The following is a 17,816-nucleotide window of genomic DNA, read 5'->3' on the forward strand; positions in this document are numbered from 1 at the left end:
AATGCCCGAGGACAGCACCCCCTGTCAGGACAGGACAGTGCATGGGGTGTGCTATGGGTTTGGGGGGCCCTGTCACCCACGGAAGGATGCATGCCCAAACCACACTGGCTAACTCCTAGGGCAGCGCCTTCCCCAGGTCTGGCAGCTGTTTCATCGGCAGCATTACGCCTACGGTCCGTGGTTTTATCTCCTTTTCAAACCTGCTCCAGGCTTGCACTGAAGGATGCTCGACGCCTGAGACTGTGGCTGCCTGGGTGACCTGTGAGAAGGGGCAGACATACCGGAGAGTGCCCACTCACTGCCATCTGGGGTCTACGGAGGGGAGCCCACTTCGTTCCCGGAGCAGGCGGGGATTTTGAGGCGAGAAGGCGATTCACTCTGCAGGTGGCCCGACAGAGCTTGTCTCATTCATTCATTCATTCCAGCTCGGACCTGCAGCCACCGGCCCCTTCCTGGAGCACCCCAGATCGCCCCCTTCTTACAGATCCGGGTGTCTGGCTCTGTTTGTTGGATGCCCTTGCCCGGGAACGGTGGCACCATGTGGGCCCTGGCTCTCTGCTGGCTGGCCTCCATCTCTGGGCTTCTTTGGGGGTGCCAGTTACCCCACGACTGGCGGCCCCAGACGGAGGCCTGCAGGGCCGAGCTGGTGGAGACCATCGTTTTCGCCAAGGTGCTGGCCCTACACCGCGACACCTACAGCGTGCACAACTACCTGCCCTGGCAGTACGACTCGGACCTCTTCTACTCGGCGGAGATCGAGCTGCTGTGCGACCAGGCCTGGGGCAGCATGCTGGAGGTGCCGGCGGGCTCCCGGCTCAACGTCACGGGCCTGGGCTACCTGCCCTGCCACTCCTACACCGTCCTCGAGAACAACTCCTACTACTTCTTCCTGAGGTAAGCTTGGCGCCAGGGGTCCGTAGCGGACGTCACTTCCGTGTCCTGGTCTACTATGATGTCGCGTTCCCATATAGTACATCCATACATTACTAGCTGATGCTTGCCTCCTCTTGTACACAATATCACCTTCTTCTGAAAATGTACTTCGTTGCTTTGCCGCGCTCCATCTCACCTCCACCCTGGGCTACCTGTCACTGTGCGGTAGCCATAAACGTCACCTCCTTCCTGTGCTGTCACGCTGTATGCCATCACCTCCCTACGCTACATGTCACTGTGCTGTCACAAATGGCGTCACCTCCTTCCTGTGCTACATGTCAGTGCTGTCACACTGTACGTCACCTCCTCACTGTGCTACATGTCACGGTGCTGTCACGCTTAATGTCACCTCCTTCCTGTGCTACATGTCACTGTGCTGTCACACTGTACGTCATCTCCTTCCTGTTCTGCACGTCACTGTTCTGTCACCCTGTATGCCATTTCCTCACTGTGCTACATGTTACTGTGCTGTCACTCTGTATGTCACCTACTCACTGTGCTACATGTCACTGTGCTGTCACGCTGTACGTCGCCTCCTTCCTGTGCCACATGTCACTGTGCTGTCACTCTGTCACCTACTCACTGTGCTATATGTCACTGTGCTGTGACCCTGTACGTCGCCTCCTTCCTGTGCAACGTCACTGTGCTGTCACTCTGTACGTCACCTCCTTCCTGTGCTACATGTAACTGTGCTGTCACCCTGTACGTCACCTCCTTCCTGTGCTACATGTCATTGTGCTGTCACGCTCTACAGCGCCTCCTTTCTGTGCTACATGTCACTGTGCTGTCACCCTGTACGTCACCTCCTTCCTGTGCTACATGTCATTGTGCTATCACGCGCTACGGCGCCTCCTTTCTGTACTACATGTCACTGTGCTGTCACGCTGTACGTCGCCTCCTTCCCGTGCTACATGTCACTGTGCTGTCACTCTGTCACCTACTCACTGTGCTATATGTCACTGTGCCGTGACCCTGTACGTCGCCTCCTTCCTGTGCTACGTCACTGTGCTGTCACGCTGTACGTCACCTCCTCATTTTGCACTATGTCACTGTGCTGTCACCCTGTACGTCACCTCCTCACTGTGCTACATGTCACTGTGCTGTCACCCTGTACGTCACCTCCTTTCTGTGCTACATGTCACTGTGCTGTCACGCTCTACGGCGCCTCCTTCCTGTGCTACATGTCACTGTGCTGTGACTCTGTACGTCACCTCCTTCCTGTGCAACATGTCACTGTGCTGTCACCCTGTACGTCACCTCCTTCCTGTGCTACATGTCATTGTGCTGTCACGCTCTACGGCGCCTCCTTCCTGTGCTACATGTCACTGTGCTGTCACTCTGTACGTCACCTCCTTCCTGTGCTACATGTCACTGTGCTGTCACCCTGTACGTCACCTCCTTCCTGTGCTACATGTCATTGTGCTGTCACGCTCTACGGCGCCTCCTTTCTGTGCTACATGTCACTGTGCTGTCACGCTCTACGGCGCCTCCTTTCTGTGCTACATGTCACTGTGCTGTCACGCTCTACGGCACCTCCTTCCTGTGCTACATGTCACTGTGCTGTCACTCTGTCACCTACTCACTGTGCTATATGTCACTGTGCTGTGACCCTGTACGTCGCCTCCTTCCTGTGCTACGTCACTGTGCTGTCACGCTGTACGTCACCTCCTCATTTTGCACCATGTCACTGTGCTGTCACTCTGTACGTCACCTCCTCACTGTGCTACATGTCACTGTGCTGTCACCCTGTACGTCACCTCCTTCCTGTGCTACATGTCACTGTGCTGTCACTCTGTACGTCACCTCCCCACTGTGCTACATGTCACTGTGCTGTCACGCTCTACGGCGCCTCCTTCCTGTGCTACATGTCACTGTGCTGTCACTCTGTACGGTGCCTCCTTCCTGTGCTACATGTCACTGTGCCGTCACTCTGTACGTCACCTCCTTCCTGTGCTACATGTCACTGTGCTGTCACCCTGTACGTCACCTCCTTCCTGTGCTACATGTCATTGTGCTGTCACGCTTAATGTCACCTCCTTCCTGTGCTACATGTCACTGTGCTGTCACACTGTACTTCATCCCCTTCCTGTTCTGCACGTCACTGTTCTGTCACCCTGTATGCCACCTCCTCACTGTGCCACATGTCACTGTGCTGTCACTCTGTCACCTACTCACTGTGCTATATGTCACTGTGCTGTCACTCTGTCACCTACTCACTGTGCTATATGTCACTGTGCTGTCACTCTGTACGGCGCCTCCTTCCTGTGCTACATGTCGCTGTGCCGTCACTCTGTCACCTACTCACTGTGCTATATGTCACTGTGCCGTCACTCTGTACGTCACCTCCTCACTGTGCTACATGTCGCTGTGCTGTCAAGCTGTACGTCATCTCCTTTTAATTCTTTACGTCATCGACTTGTCCTACTATATGATATATCATTGCCATGCAGTACTTCATCCCCTTTTCATCATTGCCTTGTCCTCGTGCATGATGTATCATTGCCATACAGTACTTCTTCTTCTTCTTTTAATGCCTACGTCATCACCCTGTCCTACTGTATGTTTTATCATTGCCAAACAGTACTTCGTCTCCTTCACATGCCTACGTCATCGCCTTGTCCTGCTGTATGATGCATCATTGCCAAACAGTACATCATCTTCATTTCATGCCTACATCACTGCCTTGTCCAAATGTATGATGTATTGTTGCCAAACAGTACTTCATCTCCTTTTAATGCTATACGTCATCGCCTTGTCCTGCTGTATGACGTATCATTGCCGTACAGCACTTCATCTCCTTTTAATGCTATACGTCATCGCCTTGTCCTGCTGTATGACGTATCATTGCCGTACAGCACTTCATCTCCTTTTAATGCTATACGTCAACGCCTTGTCCTACTGTATGACGTATCATAGCCGTACAGCACTTCATCTCCTTTTAATGCTATACGTCATCGACTTGTCCTACTGTATGACGTATCATAGCCGTACAGCACTTCATCTCCTTCTCACCGCCATGCGTTGCCACCTCACCACACTGAGTGTTCTGTTCTTGCCTTGGTGTATGCCAACGTCTTCTCGTAGGTACGTCATTGCACTGCCATGCCGTGCATCTTACCGTATCTCGCTGTGCATTGTCTCTTTGTTCCATCCTCTGGAGATACTCTGCATCCTCCTGTCATAGAATACGTCATCGCCTTTCCGTGCGGTGCATCGCCTCCTTTCTGCACTGCACCCCCTGCCTCGCCGTGCTGTGTTATCGCTCTTTCACAGAGGGCCGCATCTGTCGCCATCCTCTGCCTCGCCGCCTAGCCATACGTTGTTGTCCGAGCACACTTTACACGTCACAAGGTGTTTGTTGATCCTTGTCAAACACTGCTGTGTCTCCTAGTTGTATTGTGCAATATCTCATTTCCATCATACACCATTGTCTTGTCACTGTACGTCGTTGGTTTCTCATCCTGTACACTGTCCCCTTGTCACTCAGTGCATTGGCACCGTGTCACAGTTTACCTTATTACAATATACGGAACATTGTTTCTTGCCATACTCTACGTCACTACCTGATTATTTCCTATGTTTGACTGGGGGAGAATGTTTGCATTGTCAGTATTCCGTCCATCATTTGTTTGCTGTAACACTTTTCGCCCTAAGTGGGATGGGTATGCCCAGACGTGGGTCCCTTGCTCACTGTGCCACTGGATTCAAGCTAGCCTGGCTGATGAAGGGTGACAAACCCTGAAACCGGTCCCAGGTCCAGGGAGGACCTGGCCTGGCAGTTCGGTCTGGACTGTTCCCATGAGGCACAGGGTCAAGACTGATTTGCATATGGCTGGGTCCAAACTGGGGTGGTGTAGTGGGCAAAAGAACGATGGATTTAACCCAGATCTCTTGACTGGGGGTGAATGCATGATTTATTCAGGATTCCGTCCATCATTTGTTTGCTGTGACATATTTCCTATGTTTACACCTTGTCGTACTGTACACAGCTGCCAGTTCAGTCTGCACTCTGGAACATTGTCTTCTTTCTACACATTGTGGTGTTGTCCTCCTGTACTCGGTCACCTTTCCAACTGTGCACCGTCACCTCGTCATACACTACATCGTCCGTCGCACACAGTTGTCTTGTCAGACTGTACCTTGTCACCTTCTCATGCAGTCATTGTCTTCTCACACTGTACCCTGGCTCCTTGTCATTTTGTACACGAACACCGTGTCATAACCGTTGTCATTTCTTTGCCAAACTTTGCTTCATTATGTTTCCAATCTGCACATCATAACCCTGTCACTCTGTACATTGTGTTATTGTCATGCTATAGCGTACTCCACTGTCACATCATACCGTCATGTTCTTTGTGGCACAAGAATTGCCATTAGCTTCAGTAGTTGTATCTTACCTTCTCACACGGTGCATCCTTGCCTTCTCACAGCTGATGTTGTGGCTTTGCCGCACTGCTAGTCGCTACCGCCTCATACTCTCATCCTCATCTTATACTGTCCATCATCGATCTGTTATACTGTGCATCATTGATCTGTTATACTGTGCATCATTGATCTGGTATACTGTGCATCATTGATCTGTTATACTGTGCATCATTGATCTGGTATACTGTGCATCATTGATCTGGTATACTGTCCATCATTAATCTGGTATACTGTCCATCATTGATCTGGTATACTGTCCATCATTAATCTGGTATACTGTCCATCATTGATCTGTTATACTGTGCATCATTGATCTGTTATACTGTCCATCATTGATCGGTCATACTGTCCATCATTACTCTGTTATACTGTGCATCACTGATCTGTTATACTGTCTATCATTGATCGGTCATACTGTCCATCATTGATCTGGTATACTGTCCATCATTAATCTGTTATACTGTGCCTCGCTGATCTGTTATACTGTCCATCATTGATCTGTTATACTGTCCATCATCGCCATCTCGTTCTGTACATTGTCATCTTGCTGTACTGTCCATCATTGATCTGGTATACTGTCCATCATTGATCTGGTATACTGTCCATCATTGATCTGGTATACTGTCCATCATTGATCTGTTATACTGTCCATCATCGCCATCTCGTTCTGTACATTGTCATCTTGCTATACTGTCCATCATTGCTCTGGTATACTGTCCATCATTTATCTGTTATACTGTGCATCATTGATCTGTTATACTGTCCATCATTGATCCGTCATACTGTCCATCATTGATCCGTCATACTGTCCATCATCACCATCTCGTTCTGTACATTGTCATCTTGCTATACTGTCCATCATTGATCTGGTATACTATCCATCATTGATCTGGAATACTGTCCATCGTTGATCTGTTATACTGTGAATCATTGATCTGGTATACTGTCCATCATTGATCTGGTATACTGTCCATCATTGATCTGTTTTACTGGCCATCTTTGATCTGGTATACTGTCCATTATTGATCTGTTATACTGTCCATCTTTGATCTGGTATATTGTCCATCATTGATCTGTTATACTGTCCATCTTTGATCTGGTATACTGTCCATCATTGATCTGTTATACTGTCCATCATCGCCTTCTCGTTCTGTACATTGTCATCTTGCTATATTGTACATTATTACCATGGTGGACTCTATGTCATTGGCTTGTCATATTGTGCAGCCTGACATACTGCACCTTCTTGCCTTGTCACAATTTACGTCATCGCCTTGTAATCCTGTACGTAGTTTCCTTGCGTATTGTGCATCATTGCGTTGCCGTCCTGTATATTATCACCTTGTTGTTCACTCCACCGCTGCCGTCTCACAGTCTGCACCTGGTCATACTGTGCGCCATCGTCTTGTCATACTGTGCGTTGTTGCTTCGTCATACTGTCCATCACCGCCTTAACACACTGTATACTTCACCTTGCCATACTGTGCATTATCACCTTATCATACTGGACGTCATCACCTCGTCACACGCCCTTTTGTCTTCCAGGAGTATTGTGTATTCTCTTCTTCACGCGCCATTGTCTTGCCACACTGTTTGTCACTGCCTTGCTCTTCCTACTCGTGTTTGCAAGCAGTGACGTAGCTGCAATGATCTGCGAAAAATGACCGTTGTGCACTGATCTGGCGCGTGCCCGCGGCTCGAAAGTATGCCAGGCATTTCCCAAACATTTGAGAAGAACGTCCTTTTGTTATTTCTGAGCCCTCGTCCCCCCCCCCCCCAAACAAAAAGAAGCTTTTTCTGCCATCAGATCTCCACTGAAATATGCTGAACTCCTCATCTGTGTGTACACCCTTTGGTATGAAGGTGTCTCTCTCGTGTCATAAATGTCTGTCTCTGAGCTGCTCCTCCTCCCCTCTACTGTTTTTATATGGCTTGGGTATTTAAAAGTCCCCCTCTAGTTCTTCCATGGCATTAAAAAAGCTTGGGGGATTAATGTATTCCCTGCAGAATATTTGTATAATACACCTTCATATCCCTGCAGATGCACTCCGTCACTCATCCTTATGGGGTTGATGAGTGTCATTGTAATAGGTAATGAGTGGCTTTGAGACTTTTATGATAAAGTGCTGTATGTCCCCACTTATGCCTTTATTATGTATCTCCTTGTGATGTATTCACCTCTCTCACACCCCCCTCTCTCCAATAACTGATGTAAACTCCTAATGCATTTATATTTTTTAGGTATAATTTCACCCTCTTCTTTCTTCCAGAATACTCAGATTAAAAACTCTAAATCTCCCTGAAAAAAATGCCACAATGGGGCTTTCCTCTCCCTGTAGTGTATACTTTGCTGTAACATACAATGTAAACTCAATCCCTAGACGAATGTCACGCAAACCCTTCTCCTCCTGGACGCCACTCGCCATATGTTAACATTCTGTGCTTGGCTGGTGAAATATGGGATGTGTCACATGCCAGAACTTTAATTCAGTAAGACTTCTGCGGTCACAAGATGTTTGCATGGAATCCTTTCAGGATTAAGTGATACAACATGTGGTGATGACATCACAGTTGCAGGGCATACATCTATTTCAGTGCCATGGCTTCTGCACAGACCTGCGACAGCCTTTCACTCGCCTCACTCTCTGAGACAAACTCGTGCAGATATGTTATATTTGCACCCAGTGACGAGTTCACGGTTACTAAAGGCTACTGATACATCATCCTCATAGAAGCAAAACAAGGTGCAGGCGATAATGTGATTTGTCCAGGATCACACAGTTAAGTCAGAGGAAGAAGCCATGATTTTCGAAGGTCGAGTATAAAATATAACCACACACATTTATAGTAGGGAATTGGAAACAGGATATTCTGGTAAATAAGTGTCTTCCGGTTTCACAATCAGCAATGAAGCCTCAACAACATACACGTCGGAATCCATGCTTGGGATGCTTGCGAGTAAATACTGCCTTGCAAAAGGAGCAGATACTGGTGTGAATGACACATTGCACTTAGAAGGAAAGTAAAAAGCCCTTTTTGGGAAAAAAGTCCAATTGTTAATACGTACTTCTCGTACAAAACTGTTTCCATAGTCCTCTTAGTTCAAAAATCTGACAAGGCGAGGCAGCTCACTGGGTAAAGATGCCAACTAGGTGCGGTCATAAATGGTTACTAGACATATTAGGATATTGCATTCTGGGGCCATTGACTTCTGAGGTCATTGATAATAATGTCATTGGATCCTGAGGCCATTGATGGCAGAGTGATCGAGACAATGTCGTCGGATCCAAGGACAACTGACTTTAGAGATAATAGGAAGGATGACATTGCATCCAGGGGCAATGGACTTCAGAGGTAATGGGAACAATGTCATTGAATCCAGGGGCAGTGGACTTCAGAGGTAATGGGAACAATGGTATTGGATCCAGGGGCAATGGACTTCAGAGGTAATAGGAACAATGGTATTGGATCAAGGGGCAATGAACTTCTGAGGTAATGGGAACAATGGTATTGGATCCAGGGGCAATGGACTTCAGAGGTAATGGGAACAATGGTATTGGATCCAGGGGCAATGGACTTCAGAGGTAATGGGAACAATGGTATTAGATCCAGGGGCAATGGACTTCAGAGGTAATGGGAACAATGGTATTGGATCCAGGGGCAATACACTTCAGAGGTAATGGGAACAATGGTATTGGATCCAGGGCCAGTGGACTTCAGAGGTCATGGGAATTATGTAATTGGATCTAGGGGCAATGGACTTCAGAGGTAATGGGAACAATGGTATTGGATCCAGAGGCAATGGACCTCAGAGGTAATGGGAACAATGGTATTAGATCCAGGGGCAATGGACTTCAGAGGTAATGGGAACAATGGTATTGGATCCAGGGGCAATACACTTCAGAGGTAATGGGAACAATGGTATTGGATCCAGGGCCAGTGGACTTCAGAGGTCATGGGAATTATGTAATTGGATCTAGGGGCAATGGACTTCAGAGGTAATGGGAACAATGGTATTGGATCCAGAGGCAATGGACCTCAGAGGTAATGGGAACAATGGTATTGGATCCAGGGGCAATGGACTTCAGAGGTAATGGAAACAATGGTATTGGATCCCGGGGCAATGGACTTCAGAGGTACTGAGAATAATGTCATTGGATCCAGGGCCAATGGACTTCAGAGGTAATGGAAACAATGTAATTGTATACAGGGGCAGTGGACTTCAGAGGTAATGGGAACAATGACATTGGATCCATGGGCAATGGACTTCAGAAGTATGAGAACAATGGTATTGGATCCAGGGGCAATTGACTTCAGAGGTAATGAGAACAATGGTATTGGATCCAGGGGCAATTGACTTCAGAGGTAATGGGAACAATGGTATTGGATCCAGGGGCAATGGACTTCAGAGGTAATGAGAACAATGGTATTGGATCCAGGGGCAATTGACTTCAGAGGTAATGGAAACAATGGTATTGGATCCAGGGGCTATGCACTTCAGAGGTATGAGAACAATGGTATTGGATCCAGGGGCAATGGACTTCAGAGGTAATGAGAACAATGGTATTGGATCCAGGGGCAATTGACTTCAGAGGTAATGGAAACAATAGTATTGGATCCAGGGGCAATGCACTTCAGAGGAAATGAGAACAATGGTATTGGATCCAGGGGCAATGGACTTTAGAGGTATGAGAACAATGGTATTGGATCCAGGGGCAATGGACTTCAGAGGTAATGAGAACAACAGTATTGGATCCAGGGCCAATGGACTTCAGAGGTAATGGGAACAATGTCATTGAATCCAGGGGCAGTGGACTTCAGAGGTAATGGAAACAATGGTATTGGATCCAGGGGCAATGGACTTCAGAGGTAATAGGAACAATGGTATTGGATCCACGGCCAATGGACTTCAGAGGTAATGGGAACAATGATATTGGATCCAGGGGCAATGGACCTCAGAGGTAATGAGAACAATGGTATTGGATCCAGGGCCAATGGACCTCAGAGGTAATGGGAACAATGGTATTGGATCCAGGGGCAATGGACAGCAGAGGTACTAGAAATAATGTTATTGGATCCAGGGGCAATGGTCATCAGCGGTAATGGGAACAATGGTATTGGATCAAGGGGCAATGAACTTCTGAGGTAATGGGAACAATGGTATTGGATCCAGGGGCAATGGACTTCAGAGGTAATGGGAACAATGGTATTGGATCCAGGGGCAATGGACTTCAGAGGTAATGGGAACAATGGTATTGGATCCAGGGGCAATGGACTTCAGAGGTAATGGGAACAATGGTATTGGATCCAGGGGCAATGGACTTCAGAGGTAATGGGAACAATGGTATTGGATCCAGGGGCAATACACTTCAGAGGTAATGGGAACAATGGTATTGGATCCAGGGCCAGTGGACTTCAGAGGTCATGGGAATTATGTAATTGGATCTAGGGGCAATGGACTTCAGAGGTAATGGGAAAAATGGTATTGGATCCAGAGGCAATGGACCTCAGAGGTAATGGGAACAATGGTATTGGATCCAGTGGCAATGGACCTCAGAGGCAATGAGAACAATGGTATTGGATCCAGGGGCCAATGGACTTCAGAGGTAATGGGAAGAATGGTATTGGATCCAGGGGCAATGGACTTCAGAGGCAATGGGAAGAATGGTATTGGATCCATGGGCAATGGACTTCAGAGGTACTGGGAATAATGTCATTGGATCCAGGGGCCAATGGACTTCAGAGGTAATGGGAACAATGGTATTGGATCCAGGGGCAATGGACTTCATGACATTGGATGGAGAAGCAATTGACCTCAGAGATAGCCGAGAATAAATTCATTTCATCCAGGGGCAATTAAAATCAGAGGTAATGAGAATAATGTCATTGGATTCTGGGGCCAGTGATACAGAGTGATTGAGACAATGCCGTTGGATCCAAGGACAATTGACTTTAGAGATAACTGGAACTGGACTTTAACCCGAGAATAAAGTCATTTCATCCAGGGCCAATTAAATTCAGAAGTAATTGGAGCAATGTGGTTGGATCCAGGCCCCCTTGACATCAGAGGTCATTGATAATAAAAGGTCATTGGATCCATGGGTGATAGAGGCAATGGATGTAATCTCATTGGACCCAAGGGCAAATGACTACAGAGATCATTGGAATAGTATCATTGGGTCTAGTGGCAATTCGCTTCAGTGCTCGCCTGGAATGATAATGGATCCGGAGCAGTTGAGTTCATTGTCTTTGCCTTTATACAGCGCTTTCGTGTTGCTCAAAGCACTGTGGCCTCGCAGTGGAAGCGTGCAGGTCCAAGCGTATGTGGATGAGAAGGATGTCTATTGATTGAGCCTGTGGGGGTGGGGCGTTATTCAGATTTACTTGTAGGTGCTCTCCAGCAGAGTTCTTGGGATATAATTCCATTAATACAGCTCTTTATTGCGTCAAATGCTGGAGTCCTGAAAGGCGTGTGTCATCATTAGTAGGGACAGAAGAGCCAGGTTTTAAAGGTTTCCTAAACGCTGCCAAGGCCAGTGTTAAGTTTCAGAGGGAGAGGAAGGGCAAGCCAACTTTTTGCTGCCACTTTTACAAAGCTGCGGTCACCCAAGGTGGCCGGGCGGCTTCTTGGAACCACCAGAAGCTATTTACTAGCTGATCACGGGGAAAGTGATAGGTTATGAGTCACCAATCCGCAAGAGGGAAGGGAGTGCGGAGTAGAGCGCTTTGTGGACTCGGCACAAAACTCTAAGAAATACACGGTGCTAAACTGGAATTAGTGTAAGGATCTTCCAGCCTGGGTGATGTGATCCCATGTGTTGAAGGTACATATCATCTCAGAAGCTGTGCTGTCAATCTTTTGTAGTTTATCAAGTAGAACAAGCATTGGCAAAGGCAGTAGATCTAGCCTTTGCAATACCTACTGGTTTTACCAATTGTTTTTAGCCACGCTGCAAAGCGCCCCTGATACTGTGGCGCATGGCTATGATTACAAAACAATTCGCTAATGCTTCCCCGCGCCCTTCGTGTTGCTTTCCTCACCCACACCCGTCTTTTCTCTAACTGTTGTCACTTCCCCACCGCCCCCTCTGTGTTCCTTTCTCCTAACCCTGCGTTACTTTTGTGTCCCTCCCGCCCTCCCCTGTGTTGCTTCCACATCTCATCTAGCTTAGCATCCTCCCATCTTCCACTGTGCTGCTCGCGCCTCCCATGTTGTTTTCTGTAAGAACAAGTCTAATTTTTCTCTGAACCCTCAATTCTGGGGATCGTGCACTCTTTCTGCCTCGTGCACTAATTGGTCCAGGGATACTTTATTCCAGGGTCTGCCCAGGAGCCAACCCAGAGGCTTTACATTTTATTCTGTTGGATTAGGTGAGAAAAGAACAAATGGGGCAGCAAGGTGGGGAGACTATGGGACCAGTACTGGCCCTACAGGAAGGCAGAGTGGGAAGCTGGTGCAAGCCCTCTGTATGGGTGGGAAGAGACTGAGGCGTATCAAATTCTAGACTTCGAGCAGTTTTTCATATTTGCCTGAATGGGGGTCTTCAAAGTGGCATTTAAAATCTCCTAATAGGATCAAGTGCGATGGATCAGAGAGAGCAGCAAAATGGGAAATAAGTTTTTCAAAGCCCTGTCCTGAACCGTGGGGAAGGCGGTTGATCAACACAACTGTCCGTGGGATGTCTGCGGAGTCTGCGAGCTGGCTGTTAGAATCTCAGGGTCTGACACGCAGGGAGTGTTGATTGGTGGCCGGTCTGGCACGCAGGGCGTGTTGATTGGTGGCCGGACTGGCACGCAGTGAGTGTTGATTGGTGGCCGGTCTGGCACGCAGGGAGTGTTGATTGGTGGCCACCTGAACTTCTTTAAGACCAGGATGGCTACCCCCACCTCGTTTTCCACGATGAAGGGAAAAGCTCATAACTTCTGGGGGGGGGGGTGATATCCTTTAGCGCGTCATTAGTGTCCTCGCTGACAGGTGGTTGCTGCTGTGTGATCTTGGTGGTGTCTGTTCTGCCGCTGCATTGACCCTTCTACAGTGAAGGACACAAATCAGGAAGTACAAAGAGTTGCAGAGGATGAGAATCCGCACGAAGTACATTAATACCGCCCGCTCCTCAGATTGGCAAACAGACATTCCACATTAGAAGAAGGAACCTTAGCCAGTCTCCTGTTGCATATTTTGTGGATACAAATGTTTGCTGAGATCATTTGAAGTGGCTTATGAACACCATGTGGCTTATTTCATGTGGAGATCACAAGACTCATCACATAACATTGGCGTTTTGTGCTAAATTTAGTGGCAGTGACCTCAATGAGCAAATTGAACGGTACGCTATGAGTTCGAAATCATGACCAAAAAAAACAAGCATTGGCATAGCCAATAGGTCTCGCCTTTGGGACCTTATAAGTGTTTAGCCATGCAACAGTTGCATAACTAAACACTTATAAGGTCCAGAAAGCGAGACCTATTGGCTATGCCAATGCTTGTTTTAACTGCTGCAATCTATTAAAGCCTCATGGAGAACATCAAAGCGGCCGTGCGGCCACGAAAGTGATCGCGATCAAACATCAAAGCGGCCGCGAAAGTGAAAGTAATCGCGGTAAAGAGCGACGCGCGCGCCCCTGCACATGCACTGTAGCTCTAGGCTGGCCTGGTAGCACTTTTTGGAGCCCTCACAAAATGTCTCGCCAGACCAGGGTCAGGCAAAACCTAAACATATATTTCCTCGGAGTAATCACAAACACTACAAAAACCACAATGACTTAGAACAGAGGTCTTTATTGGAAGATATGGAATGATGCATTCTTTGTGAAGGCCAAAAGAAGTCATCACGATAAACTGAGTATATTCTCTCTTGGGCGGTCTCTTGTGTGTGTCTCATGGGCACTCCGGGTTTGGGTGTGCAGTCTCTAATGTAGAGTCACCTGCTGTGGCACTCAGAGGAGAATCACGCTGCCTCCAGCCATGGTTCCCTCTGTGCTATGACTGGTTACAGGAGGCCGCTCTGCAGCTCTCCCTGCGAGGAAGCTCTTGAGATATTGACATTTTAAAGGAGAGACAACTTAATCCTAATTTATTTATATATAACTGTGAGGAACCAATGAAATGATATTTCACTGCGTGTGGTATTCCTGACAGCATTCTATGGGAACGCAATGAAAATGTACATGATTCATTTTGAAATCAATGGGGCTGTGTGTAGTGGACTCCTGTAGTAACAGGGTGATTGGAACAGATGCTTATATTCCCTTTAATGCTAGCGGTAGACATTGACATCGTATGCTGTACATTTGCTATGTATAGAAGTTGACATGTTATGTAACAATAATTTGTCCCGTATATAGCTCCTCATGGCCCACTTTGGGATTTCCATGTGTTGTAAATAATGCGGTTGAAAGGTATTCAGTGCATCAAGCATGGAAGGCTGAGTTGTTTTTACCAATGCTTAAACCAGTGACCTGCAGATCACAGCAGCAAGCGTTGTATTCATTAGGTGATCTTGATATTGGCATGTAGGAAAGTGCCCTTTTTGACATGGTCACCCCCACCTTTTGGCTGGTATTTGATGTGATTTCGACTGAAAGTGCACTGGGCGCCTGCTAACCGGGCCCTCAGGGCAGATCTCTTTCTCAGAACTGTACAATTGTTTCCCCCAATTGGTAATAGCTTTAGCACCCTCTGAAAGTCGACAAGTAAATGGTATCCCTGGTACCTTAGGCCTGTGGTACTAAAGATGGTCCCTAAGGGTGGCAGCACGAATTGTGTCACCCTACGGGCCCCCGCACTGAGCTCATGCAAACTGCCACTGCAGGCTGCGTGTCTTGATGCAGACGTAAGTTAAACACAGCATGGCACACAGCCTGTGTGCCACCCCTACCGACACTGCAGGCAGTATAGGGAAGACAGAAGGCCTTACAGCAGGGTTACTATAGTGCACGTGAGAGCATCCCCGCATGAGCAGGTATGCCCCTCTGCTGGCCACTTCCACTGCTGCCAGTACAAGTGAACAGGGAAGACATTTTACAATCATGTCCTGGACACCGGTAGAAATGAGTTCCCAAGCTACATGATGGCTGCATTGACAATAGGGATGTTTGGTGTGAGAAGTTGGCCTGGTATATGATGCTCACTAGTTAAAGTGATCACCTTGTACCATGCCAAGCAACCCTTATGGTGTGGTTGTAAGTCAACCTTTTCGGACTAGCTGCCCTAGTGGTAGCGTAGGCTAAGCAGTCTTTGAGGCTAAACTCGTGATGCGTGTTAAGCCAGCTGTTTTACCAAATGCAACCCCCTTTTATACCAATGAAAGGACACCACACAGATATATATTCAAAATATATATGTATTTATTTCTCAAAGTAACCCCTAGTCTCTTTATGAGCACAGGAGCACAAATCGTCAAACAAGATTATCACAGAATACACAGAAGTTGCACGTTATATGGATAGGCCCTGGTGGCCACTCAAACCATATACTAAAATAGTGGTATAAGTACCACGAACAGAAAAGGGAAAAGGCCTAGGGCCTCTAGAGTCGCTGGGCCTACAAGGAGCTAACGTCAGTTAGTGACCAGGAGGTCCACGGGTGGCGTGTGCAGAGCAAATAGTCACACGCGTGCTCCCATAGGTTTCAATGGGTGCGTAAAAAGTACAAAGTTACTGCAAAAGGAATCTTCCGGATGACCTAGGAACTTAAGATTTGGAACACAGGCACTAGAGATGTATTACTACACATGGGCACCGGAGTACCAGCTTTACCTCACCCACAGGAAGCGGGTGCATAGGCCTCAAAGTGCGTCGGGTTTCTTCTATCTGTTCCGTTGAGCTTGAAGACAAAGATGCTGCAGGCGGTCGGTCCGGGAGAGATGCAGTGGATCCAAGAGTGGATCGGAGATATTGAAGACCTGTAAGCAGAGGGGACAGTGTTCACAGTCACTAGCCAGTGACCAGCGTGGCACCAGGTGGGTACCAGGCGATGTCGGGTGCAAACAGGTGATGAGGGGTAGCTTGTCTCCGCAGCCACGTGGTCCCTGAAGGTCGACGACGTCCAGGAGTCGGCTCACGAGCTGTCCCACGCAGGCTCTCGCTGTCGGCGGTGTCGGCGACTTGGTCGAAGCAAACAAGCCTTGGCAAAAGCAATTGCAGGAGGATTCGGAAATCAGCTGTTGGTTCTGACCAGCAAGGTCAGAGGGATTGCTCCTTTGGAGGGGAGCAAGGGCCAGTCTGGAGCAACCAGACCAGCGGTGTTTGTCGTAGATTTCGTCGCCAAGATGGCCACTAGCCAGCGGGCCAGCAACCGGTTAGGCGGGTCGAGTGGCAAAATGCAGAAGGGCCCCACGCAGATCGTGGAGATGCTGGAGGGCTCACCTTTGGTGCAGATGCTGCTCGAGGGTTGGGCTTCTCAGGACCCAAAGCACAACTTGGAGGGAGCCTCGGTTGTTGCACTGGTCAGCTTGTCGTAGTCGTTCCAAGATGGCTGGCTCCACGTGTCTCGGTGCCTCCACGGGTCTCCTCTTTTCAGGGACTGTGGATCGGGCGGTGAGAGGTCTGGAGGTCCAGGTCTTGTCAGTCTCTGGGCTCGGGCTCCGGCGGGAGGCGGCGGCAAAGCAGACGGTGATTCGCTGGATGGTGCTTGCGTTAGCAAGGTGGTCACTCCCTGACCACAGGGGAGATTTTCTTCAGTCTTCTGTGCAGCAGAATGTCGAAGTTCCCGTCTTCTTCTTAGTTTCAAGTTGATTCCAGGATGTCTGAAGTCCTAGGACACAGCTCCTACCTTTATTCGGATTCTAGGGGCCGGACTACCTGCTAGGTCCCTCCCTATGGGTGGGACCAGGAAGGGGGGTGGTTACACCCCCAATCCTTTGTCCAGCTCGCCCCAGGCCCGGGACTGGTGTGCCCCAGGACCGGTTTGAACTGGCATATGCACCGAGGCTCCTTGTGAGCCACAGGCATGTCTGGTTTCTTTCAAGCCCTACCTGACCAATACACAAAATCCTGTCTGGGGTGGTGCACGCACCTCCCCTGGCAGGAAACCCTTTGTCCACACCTCCCAAGCTGGAAGGACTCCCAGCAGCAGGAGGGCAGACTTGTGTCTGTGGTGGCAGCATCCATTTTGTGGAGCTGAGGCTATGTCTGATTTTACCCGGGTTTCAGGTACTGTACATGTCGTGTCCCTCTAGAAGGGTGGAATGCTAACCCCGTCGCCAGAATTGGCGAGGGGTTAGTATTCCAATTCGTATGACACCTTACTCGACATGTTTTGATAAAGCCAAACCAAAGTTAGCATTTAACCGCGAGGTTCATAATGCACTTAAGAGTATATGGTATGACGATATCTGGAAACAGTAGAAGGAAGTTGTTCCGACCACTGCAGACAGGCTCAGCTCATGCCAGAGCACCATCTCACATGGAACCAAGCACTCTGCCTTCAGGATTGTTAAGGCCTGCCATAGGAGTGA

At 48.4% G+C, this 17,816-nt stretch overlaps 1 protein-coding gene across 1 annotated transcript in view; it reads left to right on the top strand.

Annotated features, from left to right (window-relative positions):
• Positions 1 to 265: 265 nt before the first annotated feature.
• LOC146797290 (coiled-coil domain-containing protein 3-like) overlaps positions 266 to 17,816 on the top strand; it is a 128,187-nt gene continuing 110,636 nt past the window's right edge. Inside the window, exon 1 of the mRNA XM_085624275.1 lies at positions 266 to 894. Within this exon, the coding sequence (XP_085480401.1) occupies positions 512 to 894 (383 nt within the window). The 5' untranslated portion in view covers positions 266 to 511. The remainder of the gene's footprint in view (positions 895 to 17,816) is intronic.

The sequence above is a fragment of the Triturus cristatus genome, chromosome 9 (genome assembly GCF_964204655.1).
Source record: "Triturus cristatus chromosome 9, aTriCri1.1, whole genome shotgun sequence".
Taxonomy (NCBI): Eukaryota; Metazoa; Chordata; class Amphibia; order Caudata; family Salamandridae; genus Triturus; species Triturus cristatus.